Source organism: Populus alba, chromosome 13 (genome assembly GCF_005239225.2).
Source record: "Populus alba chromosome 13, ASM523922v2, whole genome shotgun sequence".
Lineage (NCBI taxonomy): Eukaryota > Viridiplantae > Streptophyta > Magnoliopsida > Malpighiales > Salicaceae > Populus > Populus alba.
In genome coordinates this window covers 4,982,404-5,002,851 of record NC_133296.1, presented here as the reverse complement: position 1 = coordinate 5,002,851, position 20,448 = coordinate 4,982,404, and the positions used below count along the sequence as shown (strand labels likewise).

Sequence of the window (20,448 nt, the reverse complement as noted above, 5' to 3'; positions counted from 1 at the left end):
TCTTGCTATAAGGTGACTCATTGCAGATATGAGCACCGAGACGAGGGATTTACAATGAAAAGTTTGCTTCTTAAAACCATCTATCTCAGAGTGTTCCACGTACATACAACAAATTATGCAAGGAGATGGGAGATAAATGAAGAATGGCATTCTCCAGGAAAGGAAAGATTCAGAAACCTTATGATATGAACTCCAATTAGAAACGGTGAAGAATTATCCGAGTCCTTCAGGAAGGACTCACTATCAGCAATGCCACCAAGTTCTTCATATCAATGTTAAATCTCAACTAATATCCAGAGCTGAGAAATATGGATAATCAGAGATGTAGAACTCGGGAGAAAATGGGTTTTCTCCCATTGAATTATCACAATTCACAAGTATACAAAATTTTCTGCGAGTAAACAAGACAGAAACTGCAGTTAAAAGGAAAAAAAAGTAGCCCATAAAAGGAACCTGTTAATTTTTCACCTTGCAAAAGAAAAATGATGGAATTACGGGGATAAAAATAATTTTTCCTTAGGAAAGCACACCCTGTTGCATCTGGAGCATGTGGGAATAAACAGCTCCAAGCCAAAAGAAAAGTACTCGTTATTTTGAAGTTGACATGCACACTACTACACATTTTAAGTATCAAAGCAGATCAATTCATAGAAATCGTAGTTAAATATTCAAATAAGACCACACACAGAAAAACATGAAGAAAATACTTATATCAGCCCAAACAGATCAAAATTAACCATACTTGATTCACATAAATCGTACCTAAATATTCAAATTTGGCCATTTATGTTATTTTGGGATCCAAATTGGCATGCCAGTAATGAATTGTAACATGGATTATTTGACTGTTCGTTTCACAAATAATGACTATAGACTAGCATAGCTATTGAAGGATTTCTTTTTAGTTTCTACTCTCCCTATCCAATAACAAACAATAGAGAATTCACCTCTTCTGGTTGCCATCATGAGGATAGTAACTTAACATTTCAGTCAGATTCAAAGATTAGATATTATTTTGCAGGAAAGATTGGAAAGAAGCAACAACTTGATGACAATGCTCTAATTCACTGCTTCTGGTTATCGTCATGAGGACAGAAGTGTAGAATTTCAATCAGAATAAAAAAAATTAGCTATTACTTTGCACTAAAGATTGATAATAAGCAATAACTTGATGACAACGCAGCAAAACTACCAGCTTCCAATTCCCAGGTCATGACTATCTTGGGCATTGCTACTTTGGACCAAAGTCACCGAGTGAATATTTCATTTCTTATTAGTAAAAACTAAAAAGAAATCCATCAACAGCAATGTTTGTGAAAACAGGATTTAAACTTCTACATCATGCTGCTGCATAGAAAAACATAATAGAGAGTTGATAAAACACAGGTTTGCCAAGTTTTTCCATCATGTTGAAATTCTACCTGTGTATTTGCATATATAGAACCTTATACTTAAAACAGGTGAAGATATAATTAAGTGGAAGTGAAATATGAAAAAACTTTGAGAGAAAAATTACTAAACTCAAGTATCTAATTCTCTGTAAGTATGTTTCTAGAGAAAAAAAATTGCACCTGTCCAATTCAATTAAATGCTCATGTCAGAAAATATACTTACAAGAAATTGAAACTGTCATTTGTTTAGCAGCAATTATTTATATCATTGACAAAACTTCCAAATGAAACAAAATGTAATGTCACAAGACATTCGTTTTTATTCCATTCTTATTTTTCTTAAATAGAATGATGAAGTCAAATGAAAGCTCCACGATAAATTGAAAGTATGCTCTACATAAAACAAAATAGAAGACCTCTATATTTGGAAGCTATATTGTTTTCATAAATCTCCATTTTCATCTTTAAGTGAATTTTCCAAAAAATAATTTTTAAGAATATTGATTGGTAGGTGGGTAAATGAAGGATGAACCCAATACCTCACACCCCACTTCAAGAACATGACAGGTGATGTTACCAGCTGTTGTGAATTCCCATAGTTCATGCCTCGCCAATAATCTTCACAGTGTTCTCAATTACCAATAATCTTTACATGAACAAATACCACCTTCAAAATGATGAAAGCGGTATGCATCTCGGACTATAATTGCTCGATTTGAAATCTTTGATACAAATTTAATCCATGAGTGGCAGTCTTTACATACACGAAGGTTCTTCATTACATGTATTGGAACTGTGTCAGACAAACTAAGGAGTCCAAACGTAATAGCCAGTTTCTCACTGTGAATGTAAACAGTTGGATCCTTTTGCTCCTGCTCTACATCATTCAAAAGGCTATATCGATCTTGGACATAACCAATTTCAGCTGCTTTTTTATTTAGTTCAGCCAAGAACTCATATATTTTATCTGCTAGTGGATGGAGTCGATCACCAACATAGAATGCGTGAACGAAATTCTTAACCTCTATCCAGCTACGACCGGGCTCCTTCTTCACACCCCTGTTTCTCATCATTTGCCTGGTCTGATCCCTGCAATCCCATTTCCCAGACACAGCATACATATTTGACAAAAGAACATAAGTCGCTGAATCTTCAGGTTCCAATTCCAGAAGATGGTGAGCAGCAAACTCTCCAACTTCCACATTCTTATGAACTGTACAAGCACTCAAAAGTGTCCTCCAAATCGTTGCATCTGGTTCAATTGGCATCTCCTCGATAAACTTTCTTGCACGACTCAAAAACCCTGCTCGGCTGATCAGATCCACAACACACGCATAGTGCGCAGGCTTAGGCACTAAGCCGTGCTCTTTGCTCATAGACTCAAAGTAGCCAAGACCCTTAGTAACCAACCCCACATGGCTACAGGCTGATAAAAGTCCAACAAAAGTGACGTGGTTTGGCATCTCACCAACCTGTTTCATCTTCTCAAAAAGATTCACTGCTTCATTACCATATCCATGTTGAGAATAGCCCGTGATCATGGCATTCCAAGAAACATCATTTTTCTCTGGCATCTCACAAAACTCCTTCCTGGCATCTTCAATGCTACCACACTTTGCATAAAATGTGATTAAAGCATTGGAAACTTCAATATCTGAATCAAACCCTCTTTTTATAATCATCGCATGGATCTGCTTCCCTTGTTTTATGTTTGCAATATTAGCAGCAGCACTCACAGCAGAGCCAAATGTGAAAAAACTAGCTTCTAGTTTAGCTCTATTCATTTGAGCAAAGACCTTCAGTGCGTCCTCACAGTATCCACTCTGTGCAAAACCTGAGATCAATCCATTCCATGATATACTATCTTTGGCATCTATTTTCTCAAATTCCAGGTAGGCTTCTTTGATCCTACCACATCTGGCATAAAGACTAACAAGTGCATTACCAATTGAAAGGTCTTCTGAATAACCAGAAACATATGATTGAGCATGAATTTGTTGTCCTTGATTTAGAGCTTGAATACCTGCACATGCACTGATTGCACTAGAGAAACCTATGTTATCAGATTGGATCCCTCGGTTAAGCATTTCTTTGAAATGTTTAAGAGCTTCAGCAAACAAATTGTGCTGTGCATACCCTGAGATCAGAGCTGTCCATGACACAACATCATCCTCGGTGAGTGTTCTAAGAATTACATGGGCAGTATCTAGTTTTCCATGCTTAGCATACATATCTATGAGCACGCTACAAACATACACATTAAACTGAAAGCCAGTCTTTATGACCTGAGTATGAATCTGCTCTCCTAGATCAAGAGCACCCACTGAGGTGCAAGTTCTCAAAATACTAGGGTAGGTGAATTGATTAGGTATCAGGCCTTCAATCTGCATTTGTCTAAATATTCGAAATGACTCACTTAAATTATCTAACTTCCCAAAAGCCACAAGCATCACATTCCACAAAACCACATTTTCTGTCTGTGCTGTGAGAAACATTTCATGGGCTGTTTTTATATCAGAGCAGTTCACATAAAGATCAAGCAGAGCACCTTCAACAATCATGTCTGAAGATATTCCTGCTTTTATCACATATGAATGAAGCTGTTCTCCCTTACAAAGGGCCCCATTTGACGCACAGGCACTCAAGAGACTTGCAACAGTAACACAGTCTGGTTTCAAGTAATCCCGTTTCATTTTCGTGAACAATTCCAAAGCACCATCACTAAATCCCTGCTGAGCTAGGCCAGAGATCAGCGAGTTAAATGAAACTTCATCCTTAGACTGCATTTTTCTGAAAACTTTTTCAGCAGATACAAAGTTTGGCATTCGGGAATACAATGTGACAAGAGCATTGCAGACATAAGTTTCCAAAGAGGATCCATACTTGAAAACTAGGGCATGAAGTTGCTCCCCAACATCAAATAACTTTATTTTTGTGCAGCCACTTAGAACACTCGAAAACACATAGGGAGTGGGAAAAATTCCCGCTGTATGCATTTCACAAAAGAGGTGAATGGCCTCTTCTTCATATCCATTCTGTGAAAAACCAGAGATCATAGCCACCCAAGAAACACTATCCTTCGTGCATAAATTATCAAATACCTTTCTGGCAGATATTATAAGCCCATTTTTGGCATACAAACCAATCAAAGGATTAGAAATAATTGGACTACAAAGAAGACCATGAAAAATAATCCTGGCATGAATCTGCTCTGCATAGCGAATACCACCTCTATGGCCAGAACAAGCCCTTAAAACACTGGCAAAAGAAATTTCAGTTGGACTTACATTTTCCTCAATCATGCACGAAAATAGATCCAGCACTCTGTTACTCATTTTCTTTTCCATAAAACCAGAAATTATCTTATCCCAACTACGCACACTTCTATTAGGCATATCCTCGAAAACCTTGACTACACCATCCAAATCACCTAACGCAAAATAAACATCAACAAGCTTGTTACACAAAACACTTTCATTGCCAAATCCCAACTTCAAAATCTTCCCATGAACTTTCTTGCATTCTACCAAAGACCCAGAATTCAAACAAAGGTCTAAAATCCATATATATGTTTGACAATTCGCGCAAATCCCACGGTGTTCCATCAACTGCAGAAACTCAATCCCTTTCAAATTCTCTTCGTTTACTTGGTTGGGAAATTCATCGAATGCATAGCAAGCTAGAGTTGGTCTACTTAAATCCCAGCTAAAACACTGCCAAAAAAATATAAAAATCCAATTAAAAAAAGAGAGGGAGAGAACTTTTACATGTGAAGCCTATATCTTTAACACTAAATCGTCGCTATTTACTTAAATTTCGATGAAATGAGAAGTTATACACATGATTTTTTAACATATCTCGCGTGTAAAGTTGGCAATAGTAATAACAATGATAAAGGGTTGGTGTTACCTTACGGGGGTTTTGGGAGGGTTTTAGAGAGGGAGTGGGGTTGAATTTGCGCGGGAAGTGAGAAAGGAAGGATTTTGAGAGTGAGGCACGAAGGGAAATCTGATTAAGAATCATGGGTTCTCGTTGGATTTGAGTGAGCATCAATCAATCCAATGGAATACTAGCTTTCATGTCTTTCTGAAATGGTAGATTGAGAGAGGCAAGACGTGTGGTGATTATGGGTAAGTGGACAAGAGGAGAGAAGGATGGATTTTTTGTACACTTTTTTTTTTTTTTTTAATTATGGATGAGAGTATTTACTTGATTCAAGTTTGAAAATAGCTATAATTAAAATGAAAAAATGATCAGCAATTGGAAAAAAAAATCTCTAATTTCAATTTCTTTACAACTTCTTTAACTTTTTTTTAATTTATAATTTAACCTAATCTTTTAAATAAGAAAAAAATAGTAAATTTCTCACAATATATTCCCAATTTTAATTCTTAAAAAAATAAATTTTTTTTTCAATTATATATACATTTAAATACAATATAAAACCTTAAATAAGACATAATAAATTTTCTAAATCATCCTAAACCAAATTAAGGATATGTTTGAGAGTACGGTTGGAATTGTTTTTTTCAAGATAATTTTTATGCTGAAATGTATCAAAATAATATTTTTATTTTATTTTTAAAAAATTATTTTTGAAATCAACATATCAAAATGATCAAAATATACAAAAAAAAATTAAACTTTTTGAAAACATGGATTGGTCACGTTTTTTAAACGGCCTCAAATAACTTCTTAATACTTTATTTTGTCTATTAAAAGTTGAAAATATTTTAAAATAAATTAAAAAAATAAAAAACCTTAAAAACATAATATAATCACATAAAATTAATTAAATATTAAATCAAACTCTTAGTTATTTTTATAAGAAATTTTTTATTATTGTTTGATAAGCTTTGACTTTTTTGAATAAAAAGTTTTGTAAAGAAATTATTATTTATTCTAGAAAATTCTACTAATAATAAAAATATTTTAAAAAGATATATAAACTTATATTAAAAATCCTTTGTACTTTAAATAAAATAGTTTAAAATAAAATAAAAACATGAATATTAATAGGTTTATTTGAAAAAAGACTCATTTAAATAAATAAAAAAATGTATAAATATTATGATACTAATAACAATAGTAGCAGGACAAATCATTAAAAAAATTAATACTAAAATGTAAAAATAAATTTTGAACTTTCGATTGATTTATCAAGTTTTTTTAGTAGTTTTTAATTATATATATTTACTAAATATTATTAATGAAAAGAGCACTTAAAATTATATTATTTATTATGTGTACCCTGATATTTTATAATCAATCTAAATTTGTTTTTATTTGACATTTCATTTTTAAGGTTAATTAAGCATAAAATTCAATACTGTCAGTCCATAATCTTGGCGTTTTTCAGAGTATTTAGAAACTCCAAAAACAAATATTTACAGGTTTTCTTATTAACTATTATAATTAAATTAGGATCCTTTATATGTTTAATTATAAATATATGTTTAACTATAAATATAAATGAACATAATTGTTACTTGGCTTCCCAACGGTCAAAACTCGTATCTCGATTTTTAATATTGCAAAAAAACCCAAAATTCCTCCAACTAAAATAAATATATCATACACGACACCGTTTCCTCCCTCTTTAAATCAAAAACACAAATCAGGAATCTGCAAAACCCTAGAATTTCTAAAAACTTAAATCCCTAATCTCAATAAATGGCAATTGCACGAACTGGAGTCTACGTTGACGATTACCTTGAGTGTAGGTTCCTCTGCAGTCCCTGGGTTTCGCATCAAGTTTCATTTTTTTCTTGAAATTCAATCTCGTCAATGTTTAATAAATTTCGTATCTTCTTTTTTTTAATTCCAACAGATGCAAATACATTGCCAGCTGAGCTTCAACGGCTTCTTAATACTGTTAGAGAGCTTGATGACCGATCCCAATGTAAGCAAACCCCCATCCACATATACGTATACATGCATGTATTTTTGTACACATACATTTCACTTGTGTGTGTGTGTGTGTATAATTTTTTAAATTTTCTGCAAGTATATAAATGTCACTATCTAGAAGGTTGTAAAAGTTTTGAATTTTTTTTTCAGGTTTATTGCTTAATTGTTTTACATTCACATGTATTCATGCATATAAACTGTGAAGTTCTTACTTTTAGGTTTGCTTCTGGTGAATATAAAATGCGGTATAGTTGTGAAATTTTAATCTTTTTTCTGTAGGGTTATTGCTTAATTATTGCACATTTTCATGCATGTAGGAAGGTATTTGTGTAAACAAGCTGTAAAATTTGTTTTTATGGTTTAATTACTTGGAAACAACAGAATTTCAATTGTTATATGAATATAAACATGTGCACGCTTTACATGCTTGTGCATGTGTGTATGTTACATTTTCTTGTATGACAGGAAGTTTTGATCCAGCCTTCATTTAGCCAACATGTGTGTGTGTGTGTGTGAATGCGTATGGTTAATTTTTTGATTTTTTGGTATTTTATGGGTGGAAGCAATGATAAACCAAACAAGGCAACAGACAAACTATTGTCTGGGATTGGCATCTCAAAGCTTAAGAAAAGGAAGTGGTAGTATTTATAATTGCTACAACACTAATAACAATGAAGAGGATGAGGCAGTTGAGAAAATGAGGAAGGATATCGAGGCAAATCAGGATAGTGCATTGAGTTTGTGTACAGAGAAGGTTTTGTTGGCACGGCAAGCTTATGACCTTGTGAGTTTCTTTTATTCCAAGGCCTTTCTAATAAATTGTTTCTTGCAACATCTCAAATTGATGTTATATGGGGCATGCTGATTTATTAGGAGTTTGTTGGGGTATTATGTAGTCGCTACAATGAAAAAGGGTATTTGATTTGTATTTAGTAAAACATTGGGGGCATTTTCGCATTCAAGGTTGTGTTGTAGTTCTTAGGGATTATTTTGTTTTGAATTGTTTTGTGTCAGAAGACATGGAGAAAGATTTTTTTAATTCCTATAAAGTAGTTCTTTGACTGGATGATGAAATTCTGCCATAGTCTTCTCTGATTATGGCTGTGGAGAATAGTATGTAATGTCTTCCACTCCAAAGAAGATTTCTTTCAGGGCATTGTGAGGTAAATATCTACTTTGTGATTATTGCTTTCAGCATTGTCAAGTCCTTGGTACTTGGTAAAGCCCCTAGCTAAACACACAGTCTTGCCCTCTTCTCATTTTCCAATGATGGAAAGCTTTAGTGAATAAGTTACTATGCTAAAGCATCGTATGTATCTTATTTTCCAAGATTCAAATGCTTGACTAGGTAGTGCAACACATTCAGGATAAGATTGTTTTCACCAATAGGGACAACCAAGACGTATAAGGCTTAAAAAAAAAAGTCTGTCTGAAGTTCATTTACTCTTCTATTTCCTTTGGGCTGTTTAATTCGTTCTATGTGATAGCTAGGTGTTAGCCAATAAGCAATGTTGCGTTAGTCATACATTGTTCACAGATAGCATCTTAACTCTGGCTTAACTGAAACTGGAAAAGGAAGCGGGGAGCATTGAGTGCTGGTAGATGGAATGCAATTTGTATGTAACTAATATAGTTACTCTTCCTAAATTACTATACAGAAGTTCATAAAATTCTATTAATAGAGAAAAGAGTATAGGCACAGCATGACATAAATGGTATTCCAATGCTGCCAACCTGAGCTCTGAGCACGGACAATATTGGAGCTTTCTCAGCATTGAACTACATTTTAGCATCTTTGGCATTTCTTCACCAGGATGATATGATCATGGTGAAGGAATTTTTGTAGTGTTTTTTTACGGTGAAACCAGAGTTTGGTGCACTTCTAATGGCCAATTCTCATATCATGTATTCAACCAGGAATTTCTAGTGTGTTAAGGATAAAAAATAGCACCACTTTGCTTTTATTAGGTTAAATGGAAAATATATCATGTTAAAGAACTGATCTATGATGCACTCAAAATTTCAAGTTAGATGGCCAAGTGAAATTATATCCACTCATCTTTTCTCTTGTTTCCTTCATTTGTTGAGGGGTGATTGTGCACAAGGATGACTCCCAGATCCTAAATTGTCGCTATTATTGGGATATCTGAGCTGACAGCTTCTGTTCCTCAGCTTCCCAAGTTGTCAAGCAACTTGTAATTAGGGTTTTTTTTGGTAATTTAGCTTGATGAGAGAGAGCAGTTGGTTACAGGCTAAAGAAGTTTATAACTGTTTTAACACCAGTGAACTGCTTGACCAGGAAACAGACAGCTGGCTGGCCTCTATGTTAAGTAAATTTTTCCTAGCATAGCAAATATGGAAGCGACCATCTAGTGATGGTATTATCTGTCTTTTTCTTTTTTGTATTCTCTTTTTCTTAGGTGGGGGTTGAGTAAAATATCCATCTTATGTGAAGGTTGATTTGACACACTAAAACTAATGCTTGAAGAAAGTGTAAAATTGGAAATAATTGAAATTTTTGTTAGGATTTAGTATTTTGGGCATGCTAGACTTCCTTCCTCTCGGCCCTTCCCTGATTTTTTGAGGTAATGTTCTAGTTTTGCTTGACGCGTACTGCTGAATGAGAGACTGTTTGATGAGACTGTCTTGTATTGCAATTTCCTGTAATCATTTGTTCATAATTTTATGGCAAGATTTAATAACCATCTTAACTGAACTTTAGAATCAGTAGCCAATATTGCTCCTACTTACATTATTGTTCTTCTTTCTTGACTGCTCATTTGCACCATTGGAGGTTTCTCTTCACCTGAGGACATTTACTGAGCAAGTAGAGATTTCCACAATTATTAGGGATTTCATCAATGCAAGCAAAGCCATATAGCAGTTGTGCCTTTCACGGCATGGAATATCCTGCTGAACTCACTCGGGTTTTTTCTAGATGCTCATTGTAGCTAGCTTGTGAGACCCCAATAATCTAGCTTTAAGTTTGGGCTGAGTGAGGATAATTACATATGATCCTTCTCATTCTAAGTGTTACTTGAGGCATATGATAGGTTCATTCTCTCTCCCCCTGTCATTCTGTTAGGAGAGGATATGATAGATTCTTTCTAATTAACGCACACTCAATGTCTTGTACTTTGATCCGTATGCAGATAGACAGCCATGTAAAACGACTTGATGAGGATCTGAACAACTTTGCAGAAGATTTGAAGCAAGGTACAATAATGGATTGTCACTACTTTATTGTTGTCTCTTGCTACTCTAAACCTAGCACAGGATCTATTTAGTGGCTTAATTCTTTTCCTTTTTGTCATGTATTCAGAGGGAAAACTATCACCAGATGAACCAGCAATCCTTCCTCCACTGCCTATAATAGTCCCTAAAATTGAGAAACGCAGGAATTTTTACGGAACACCTCAATCTCAATCGAAAAGGATTGATTTTAGGGATCGGGATTGGGACAGAGAGCGTGATAGGGATTTTGAGCTCATGCCTCCTCCAGGAAGCCATAGAAAGGATTTCCCTGTTCCTGTTGAAGTTGAGCAACCCATTGATCCCAATGAACCTACCTACTGTGTCTGCCATCAGGTTTGACTCTTTGTTTAATGCTATTTCAGTTTCAAATTCAACTCTTTCTTCTGCAGAGTTGCTTTACAGTTTCTTTAGATACACAATAAAAAATCTTGTACATCACTAAGCTTCTGTAATGTTTGTGGTCATTTAGGTGTCCTTCGGAGATATGATTGCTTGTGATAATGAGAATGTAAGTACTTTCACCTTTGCTCTGTGTATGTTGGTGCGTGGCTTCTTGATTGAACTTCATTGTTATGGTTCCTTGTCTAGAGTTTCATATCTTGCACTCAACATGAGTTCAAGTCCTAACAAGTTGAAGTTTTTGTGAACATTTTGATAAGATTTCAAGACAATATTTATGGAGTTCACATGATAAATTGATATGGCAAAAATAATGAGAATTTAGAATCCAGAAATCATAGTATCTTTAATCCTTCATCATTTTTACTGCAGCAGAACGATTTTAATGGTTATAACTGTTTCATGTGTGTGAGAATACTTTTTCTAAATACTCGCCCGCTTGTTTGTCTGTTTACAGTGCCAAGGAGGTGAATGGTTCCATTATTCATGTGTTGGGTTGACACCGGAGACAAGATTCAAGGGAAAGTGGTACTGTCCAACCTGCAGGAATCTACCTCAATTTCAATGGTAGAATGTATTCATAATTACAGTTTCTTTATTGTACCATCAATTTTTGTTTGCAACAAAACATTACAACTGCAATGTGGTCAAATAGAGCCAGGTTTTGTTCCAACATTGGATTCTCTGAAGTTCTTATGTTATCCTCCCCTCCCCTCTCCCCTCCCCTCGCCGTCTTGCTTCCCACCATCCCCTCCTTTCTTTCCAGGAACAGCAAGGGAAACAGATGTTTACATATCCCCATCGATACCGCAGTGAAATTCATTATGCATATATTACTATGAATTCTTGCATCCAAAACCGAAGTTATTTCAACAAGGGAAAAGTCAAAGCAGCAGTCCCTTAATGGTTCTCCAATTTCAACACCCTATAAATCCTTTGATTGGGGGTAGAGTTGGTCCTGGTCGCAGCTAATCCAAGAATAGTTTAACCAGTAAAACCGGAATTAATAAACAAATGCCCGAAATCCCCTGTGCTTTAGCAGAAGGCAAGAGCAATGGCATCTTCTGGTGGGAAATTGAATTTTTTTGAGGAATTTGGAAAGGCAAATGGAGGTATGAAAAATTGAAGATAAAGTTTATACTTTTATTCTTCTTGTCTTGCATCACAGCTTACAGCTTTACCAGTGCGAGTAATGGGGCATGGATTCTTTCGTATCCGTCGTTTTCTTGCGCTACCTCCCTGTTATCTGTTTCTAGCATCCGAAGAAACCTGGACCACCGGTCACTTTCTCCGGCACAATCTGTCGTGGAAACTAATCACTGTGTATGGACGGATATCTGACCAAAAATCTTATTAGGGATATAAATACTAAAAACGATTTAAAAATATTAAAAAACAATAAAATATTTTTAAAACACAAGATCCATTTTAAAGAACTATTAACACGTAAGGCCAGAACACAAGACACGTGCGTGGTTCGGCCAGGCTAAAGGGAAGGCCCAACTGAGAGGGGCATGGTGGTAATTTCACTAGGTTTGACTCTCCTTTTTGTACTCTTCTGGACAGCAAGATTCAATTTGAGACGAATGAAATAGCGGGAAACATTTAAGATTTTGGGTGCCCAAAAGTAAGCGCGAGCTTGAAAATTGGAATTCTGAGTTGAATGACGAAGGTACCCTCGTCAAGACAAGCAGTGCGTTGTCCCACTCTCACTTCCCAAATCTTTTTACTAAGGGCACGCAATCCAACATGAGTTTTTTAACCTCGACTGTCATTTCACAATCAGCATGATCTTTTTGTAATTTTGTTACTACGGTGAGGTTTGTTTATATGATGGGAGGTGATTTTGTAAAAAATTATTTTTTTGTTTTAAATTATTTTATTAAAAATAAATTTAAAAAATAAAAAAATATTATTTTAATGTATTTATAAGCTAAAAGTATTTTAAAAACAACCACTATTATAATGCTAAATAAATTTTATTTAGCATATTCAATCATATTTTTAAAAAATTTTATTTATACCTTTAAATTAATTTTTTAAAATTTTTAAAATTATTTTGATATACTAATATAAAAATAAAAATAAAATAAAATCTTAATATATATTTAAATAAAAATATTATTTTAAAAAATAACAATTATCACGCTCTTCATATATATTACACATAATTTAATAACTTTTTATTATTAAGTATTTTTTTAATTTTTTTTATAGATACACGTGTCAATAACCTTTGAGATGATTGGATATGTTTTTTTTTTTTTTTTTCCAATCGAATGCTTTGGATAATCATAGATACCCAACCACCCTGCATAATTTTGATAGTCATTGGTTGATTTAAAAAAAAAACAATCGTTATAAAGGTAGTTGATCTAAAGAAATATCCATGGTTTTAATTGTTAGAACATTTTCTATAAAAAACAGAATTAATTTCACTCAATCTTTCATGGTTAATACCTGGTATAAAAAACATAAAGTTTTGAAATTCTTGAACTTCAAACTTCACAAATCTCTAGGAATCAATTAAAGTAAATTAAATGGTTATTTACGACGGATTGAACAATTGGCGTTTGGTTAACGCAAAAATACTTCTACAAAAGATCTTGTTTTTTTACAAAAAAAAAATCTTGTTTTTTTATGTAATTGTTTTTTCATCTAAAAATATATTAAAATAATATTTTTTTTATTTTTTTAAATTTATTTTTTACATCAGCATATTAAAATAATTTAAAAACCTAAAAAAATAATTTTTAAAAAAATAGTTTTTTAGGATTGATTGAGCAATTAGTGTTTGATTAGTTTGGCGTTGCAGTTCAACTGTGTTTTTAAAAACAATTTAATTTTTTTAATTTCAAATTATTATTTTTTATGTGTTTTTGAATTATTTTGATGTGCTTATGTTAAAAGTAAATTTTAAAAAATAGAAAATTATATTATATTTAATGTATTTTCAAGTAAAAAAACACTTTAAAAAATAATATTTATCACACTCTTAAATAAACCATAATAGAAATCTAGCCACACAATCCCATGTATAAAATATCAAATTTAGTTTAATATATATGATTAAAAGTAAAGTGTGAGGGAGGAGAAAGAGAGACGAGCATACATTAATAAAGCTTATAAAGAATAAAAATCTTGAGCAATGATGGATATCAATTGATGCACTTTAAAAACAATATAACAAAATAGTAAAAACAAACAAAACATAATCATGCTAAATAGGATCTCTATATAAAATTCTAATTTAAAATTTTATTATTGAATATTTTTAATTATTTATAATTAAAAATATTTATCTTCAAGTAGCCTATTAAAAAACAAACTAAATAACTCTATTTATAATTATCCCAAGCCTAACTAAATAAGAAAGGAAATTTCCTAAATTAAATAGGAAGAATAAAAGCACCATAAAAAAAAATATTTTTCTAAACTAAACAGGAATAAAACTAACTAAGGAAACATATAACTTCTCTTAAAAATCATCTTGCATCAGTTTTTCAGGGTTGGAAGGAACTTGACCTCGAGTTTAAATTATTCTTACATCAATCTAATGGATGTTTAATCAAGACAATCCAATCTATTTTCTTTCTTCCCTTCACTTTAAATTTTGCATAAGAAATATCAATTGACAAATCATTTCTCTTCTACTAGCTTCTAAAGTAATGATTTACAAATCTCAAATTTGTTTTATCAATATATGTTGTAATTATATAGCCTTTGAACAAATCCACTTTTTTCATAATAATAAGCTTATAATCAAAAGATCAATATAGGCTAAATCAATATTTTTTTTTTTGTTGAGCACTTTTCACGCTCTCTTTTCACTTAATTTCTATCTTATCAATGAGGATACTATTTATGACATCATCAATGTTAGTATTGTCATTTTATGCTATAATTATGAATATAATCAACATCCAAATGAATATCACAAAATCGGTGGAGAACACCAATTCACATCTATCTATTTATAAAAGGGATTATCAAAATCTTCATGGCACTTATCTCGAACAAAAGACTACCTTCTCCACTATCGTCTCTAAATCGAGTTTTTAAATTGATTATGGATTCGTAATCACTTTCCTCGCCAACCTCTAGTTTCATCTTCTTCATCTTTGTCAATTGACGAGATAATTATTCAGCATGCCTCTACAATGTTATCATCTCCATTTGATAGGTTAATTACATAATTTGTCCACGCATGTTTTCTATTACTGATTTTTAAATTTCTCTTTCCCAATAGAGAACCTCTTTATCTCCTTTTACATAAGCGAGTTTTATTATACAATTATCTCTTTCAGTCATGGATATTTGATAGACCACAATAACTAATTATTAGGAATCGTTTAGTTATGATGCCAATTAACGCCAACGAGAACAATACAAGAAAATAATAAACATGAACAACACAAAAATATGTCAAATAGGATCACCATACAAAACTCTAATTTAAGATTGTATTGCTAACTATTTTATATTCAAATAGTCTTTTGAAATACAAAATAAAATACTCTATTTATAATAGTCGCACCTAAATAGAATAAGAAAAAACAAATTCCTAAAATAAATATAAATAATAAAAACCCACAAAAGAATATTTTTTTTTCTAAACTAATGCTTTATTTGGTAGCGTGGCCAACTAAATAAAAATAATTAAGGAAACAAATTACTTCCTTTAAAAATTCTTCGACATAAAATGGTTTATGTATATGTAATGAAATAAAAGAAATTAATATCATGATGAAATAAAAAGATATGAATAGAGAAAACAATAAAAAGGAGTGTTTATGGTTGTTTTTTTTTTTTTATTCACTTTATAATTTTGTCAACATAATAAATCTTGAAACTAAATGCTATGGATAAGGTAAGCCTAACATTGATTATTTATTTTTTTAAAAATCTAATTGTTACAAATTTAAGCCTAACTTGATATTACGTAAATTTAACAATTATTAACATATCAGTCAAGTTAACCATATAATTTTATTAATCACAATTCACACAACTGAAAATAGAAGAAATTTATAAATTCTACCATTTATTTGATTTAATTTTTTTTAAAAAAAACTATTTGTTAGCCAGCTTTAAAAAGTGTTTGAAAACACGTTGTACCGTGTTTTCAAATAAAGAAAATTTTCTTTTAAGTTTTGGATCGTTTTAATGCGTTGATTTTAAAAATATTTTTTTAAAAAATAAAAAATATCATTTTAATGTATTTTAGCAAGTTAACCATATAATTTTATTAATCACGGTTCACACAACTGAAATAGAAGAAATTTATAAATTATACCATTTATTTGATTTAATTTTTTAAAAAGAAACTATTTGTTAGTTAGCTTTAAAGAGTGTTTGGAAATGTAATTGTACTGTATTTTCAAATAAAGAAAATTTTCTTTGAAGTTTTGGATCGTTTTAATGCGCTAATCTTAAAAATAATTTTTTAAAAATAAAAAATATTATTTTAATATATTTCAGTACAAAAAACACTTTAAAAAAACAACCACAACTACATTCTCAAACAAGCATATAAGCGGACCACCTACTTTTTCTTGTATTGCTACTATTGATTATTTTTTTAATGTTTATTTGATATTGGTATTTTTTTTATAATATTTTTATTTGAAAAAAATATTAAATTTATGCTCTTCTAGGTATTTTATATTAATTTTAATATATTAAAATTAAAATTAAAAAATATCTTTAATAAAAAAATACTTTTAAAAAGTTTTAAATTTACGTTAACAAATATATTTAGAGGATATTTGACATTGAGATTTGCTTTTCGTCTAAATTAATTTAAAAAATAACCTCCGCACGCCCTCCTAATAAACGGTAAAACTTTCAGTCCCAAAAGTGTAAAATGGTCCAAGATGACAAAGCGAAAGTGGATGGAGCCCACTCGAAGAAGGATAGCGGCGGAATTTCAGAGATGGATTTGAATTTTAACGTACCCCTTTCCTTTCACAACGAAGACAAAAACACAGAAGGAAACCTCATTGGACAGCTAGATTTGCTTAGAAAATATTTATAAAAAACGAAACCCACCAACTAAACCTCACAACCATTAACCAATCTCTCATTTCGTTTCCAAAAGATTTCATCTTTTTACTTTAAAAAAATCTGTTTCTTGATTTGTGTAAGTGAGGAGAGCAGTATACAGAAGAAGCAGCAGCAGCACCAAGAAACACAGACAGAAAGCTTAAAGAGGTAAGTTTTGTGCACTTTGTGGGGTTTTCTCTTATGCTTTCAAAATGTTCGTTTGCTAGTTTAAGTTCTTCTTTTCAATTCTACTCTCTGAAAGATTTTGGATTTCTTAGTATAAAATTTGTGGTATTTTTTGTAGATAAATGGGAACCCTTTTTCGCTCTCTCTCTTTTTTTCCCTGTTTGTCATTTATATCTAAAGTCTTGGTTTTTCCTGTTTGGTCTCTGAGAAAGTGCGGGAAGGAATGAAATTTACTTGTTCAGTCTTGGGCAGACCTTTCTTTGCTTGAGTACTTGAGAGGACATGAGACTTTCAATTGACTTGGATTTATATTTTTTCTTTGTTTGGATGTTAGTGAGTACATAATGAATCTGATAATTAAAAGTTGACAGCTCTCATGGGGAACCCTTAAAGATGCAAGCATTTAGGCATAGAATTGGAAGTAAAGAAGAGGCCTTGTAACTACTGAAATCATTTCCAGCATAGTAACTGAGTTGTAGAGAATATATTTTGATAATCTCGATTCCAATTGATTGTTTGGTATCAGGTATACAATGGGAAGAAATATCAGTCCAATACTGCGGCAAGAATTGGCAAATCTTGACAAAGATGCTGATAGTCGTAAATCAGCAATGAAAGCACTGAAATCGTATGTGAAAAGCTTGGATTCCAAGGCAATCCCACAATTTCTTGCTCAAGTTTCTGAAACCAAAGAAACTGGGTCTTTATCTGGCGAATACACAATTTCACTCTATGAAGTTCTTGCTCGTGTCCATGGAGTTAATATTGTTCCTCAGATTGATAGTATCATGGCTACTATCATTAAGACTTTAGCTTCAAGTGCAGGGTATTTTCCTCTTCAACAAGCATGCTCCAAGGTGGTACCAGCAATTGCAAGGTATGGCATTGAACCGACGACACCAGAGGATAAGAAAAGGCATATAATCCACTCACTCTGTAAGCCTCTTTCAGAAGCTCTCTTAGGTTCTCAAGAATGCCTGACTTCAGGGGCTGCCCTTTGCCTGAAGGCTCTAGTGGACTCAGATAATTGGCGATTTGCTTCGGATGAGATGGTGAATCGGGTTTGTCAGAATGTGGCTGTCGCTTTGGAGGAGAAGTGCACGCAAACTAATTCGCACATGGCCTTGGTGATGGCTTTGGCTAAGCATAATGCTTTGATAGTTGAAGCATATGTAAGACTTTTGATACAATCAGGGTTGCGTATCTTGAAAGCTGGGGTCTTGGAGGGTAATTCTCAGAAACGATTATCAGCTATCCAAATGATCAATTTCTTGATGAAGTGTCTGGATCCTAGGAGCATATTCTCAGAGCTTGAGTTGATAATCGAGGAGATGGATAAGTGCCAGTCCGATCAGATGGCATTTGTGAGTGGAGCCGCATTTGAAGCTTTGCAAACTGCAAAGAAAATAGCTACAGAGAAAGGGACAAAATTTGAGAAGAGTTCTGGTTCAGTTAGTGGATCAAACTTTGGCAGGAGAGACCACAGAGGGAGGAGAAATTTGTCCGGTGCCTATGGTGATCAATCTCCAGCATCTGTATCACCAGAATCACAGACTCTTGATTTCTTTATGGAATATGAATCTTTCACTGAGTCACCTATTTCAACAACTAATGTTTCTTCTAATGAGAATGACCGTGGAAGTGTGAACCGAAAACTCTGGAGTTTTGAGAATGGAGGGGTGGATATATCTCTAAAAGATGGTTTATTTTCAGAGTTGTCTCAGGGAAGTCCCGTCCACGATGCATTCTCTGATCAGTCTGGGCTGTATGAAAACGGAGGAAGTTACATGGGTGAATTTGCAGGGTTCTTGCCTAGAAGTCCTAGAAACAAACTATCGAGAAGCACCACTCCCAGCCCTCAGGTATTGTGCTAGTACTTGTTTCATTAGTCACTTCTACGATTAGTTAGAAAAAGACTGACCTCCAGTGAACTCTGATGGTGATTTTGGACACCTTTTCTTAATGTGCGGCTTAGGAGGTTTATTTTTCTTGTTATTCTTAACCACAAATTTAGGCATTGAATAGTGACAACGGAGTTTAACCTCCGGGTTCAGAAATAGGCTGGCTACAGTGGTGATTTTCCATTTAAAACATATCTGATAAGGATCTTAAACTGCCACCAATGTTTTCAAAATACAGGTCAGACAGCTTGGGAACCAGTTTGAAGGATTATCCCACTTTTCCCATTTGGAATTAGCTTTAATTAGTGGTTTCATTGTTGTAAAATGACTGTTTCCTCCCTTGCTGTCAAGCGCACATTAAGTCATAGCTGAAATAAGTTGCCTAAATTAATACAGTGATCACAGGCCCAAGGGAGACTAGATTTATTGCTGAGATTCTTGTTCCACACATGATCAATTTACTTATTTACATTTGGTTGTAGGCCTGTGCTCCTTTTTTTGTTGCAGTTGCATGAGATATATCAACATTTGCCAATCGCTACAAATTTACTTGATGTTTGTGATATTGGATTTTGATTGCTAATATAGATTGCATTTGACACCATTTTGTTTGTGTTTTAGCGGTCACGATCTCATATAAATGTTGACAACGTTAGCATCTTCACAACTCCCAGGAAGCTCGTACGTGCTCTCCAGGATCCTAATGATTTGGATTCAGACTTCTCAGAGAAACAAAATGGAAGGTTTGAAAGTCCATTGCCGAGCAAATTTGATTACAGCCCCTCTCCGAGATTAAAACGAAATGGCTTTCAGCATGATGAGGGTTTAGAGGTCGATGAGAATGGAAAGTCGTATACTGGCGTTGAGGAGTTCCAAGGTGCCTCTGAATCAGTGGCATCAACAGATGACATTCCAGTCAAAGCTGATGTGCAGGCATCTCCAGAGGTGATTCGTGGAAATAAACCTTATTCTAATAAATTTTGCACTGAAAAAGATGCGAGGAAGACTTCATCTATTTTAGCTGTTGGGTTCTGGATTGCTTTGCTAGCAATTTTTGCCTCGTTAATGGGCATTTATCTGCAAGATGATGACCATCATATGGTTCCAACTTAGTTCTGACATTTGTATCAAAATCTTCCAATTACCTTGTATTAGGTCATTGTGAAAATCCTATGTTTCTCTGTAGTGTAAGGTAGTCAATTGTTCAAACTATGAGTTGGATGATTATGTGCTTAATATTAGGAAACAATTTCTGTTGTTGCAACCTTTTTTTTTTTATCATTAAACATGTTCATTACAGAACAGAATATTGTTCCTTAAACTTCACCTGCAAAATCAGTTTGCTTATTTTTCAGAAGAGG

General features: G+C 33.1%; 3 protein-coding genes across 3 annotated transcripts; 2 read left to right on the top strand and 1 right to left on the bottom strand.

Moving 5' to 3' along the window:
- Positions 1–1,998: 1,998 nt before the first annotated feature.
- On the bottom strand, positions 1,999–5,563 carry LOC118036412 (pentatricopeptide repeat-containing protein At4g13650). The gene is made up of 2 exons (XM_035042093.2): positions 5,301–5,563; positions 1,999–5,104 (listed from the first exon to the last, which is right to left on the bottom strand). The coding sequence occupies exons 1-2, from the start codon at positions 5,439–5,441 to the stop codon at positions 2,027–2,029; spliced, it is 3,219 nt and encodes a 1,072-aa protein (XP_034897984.1). The 5' UTR covers positions 5,442–5,563; the 3' UTR covers positions 1,999–2,026.
- Positions 5,564–6,952: 1,389 nt separating this feature from the next.
- LOC118036414 (PHD finger protein ING2) lies at positions 6,953–11,628 on the top strand. The gene is made up of 7 exons (XM_035042095.2): positions 6,953–7,110; positions 7,222–7,293; positions 7,865–8,085; positions 10,454–10,517; positions 10,624–10,889; positions 11,026–11,064; positions 11,413–11,628. The coding sequence occupies exons 1-7, from the start codon at positions 7,065–7,067 to the stop codon at positions 11,524–11,526; spliced, it is 822 nt and encodes a 273-aa protein (XP_034897986.1). The 5' UTR covers positions 6,953–7,064; the 3' UTR covers positions 11,527–11,628.
- A 5,310-nt stretch (positions 11,629–16,938) lies between these two features.
- LOC118036415 (protein SINE1) lies at positions 16,939–20,351 on the top strand. Its single transcript, XM_035042096.2, has 3 exons — positions 16,939–17,168; positions 17,713–19,048; positions 19,709–20,351. Exons 2-3 carry the CDS (start codon positions 17,720–17,722, stop codon positions 20,198–20,200), a joined length of 1,821 nt encoding a protein of 606 aa, XP_034897987.1. The 5' UTR covers positions 16,939–17,168; positions 17,713–17,719; the 3' UTR covers positions 20,201–20,351.
- Positions 20,352–20,448: the final 97 nt, after the last annotated feature.

Coding starts and splice junctions, on each gene's coding strand:
- LOC118036412 (XM_035042093.2), bottom strand. CDS start 5,441: ATGCTCACTCAAATCCAACGAGAACCCATGATTCTTAATCAGATTTCC. Junction 5,105..5,300: donor CCTCCCAAAACCCCCGTAAG/GTAACACCAACC, acceptor TTTTTTTGGCAG/TGTTTTAGCTGGGATTTAAG.
- LOC118036414 (XM_035042095.2), top strand. CDS start 7,065: ATGGCAATTGCACGAACTGGAGTCTACGTTGACGATTACCTTGAGT. Junction 7,294..7,864: donor GCTTGATGACCGATCCCAAT/GTAAGCAAACCC, acceptor TATGGGTGGAAG/CAATGATAAACCAAACAAGG. Junction 8,086..10,453: donor CACGGCAAGCTTATGACCTT/GTGAGTTTCTTT, acceptor ATCCGTATGCAG/ATAGACAGCCATGTAAAACG.
- LOC118036415 (XM_035042096.2), top strand. CDS start 17,720: ATGGGAAGAAATATCAGTCCAATACTGCGGCAAGAATTGGCAAATCTT. Junction 19,049..19,708: donor GCACCACTCCCAGCCCTCAG/GTATTGTGCTAG, acceptor TTTGTGTTTTAG/CGGTCACGATCTCATATAAA.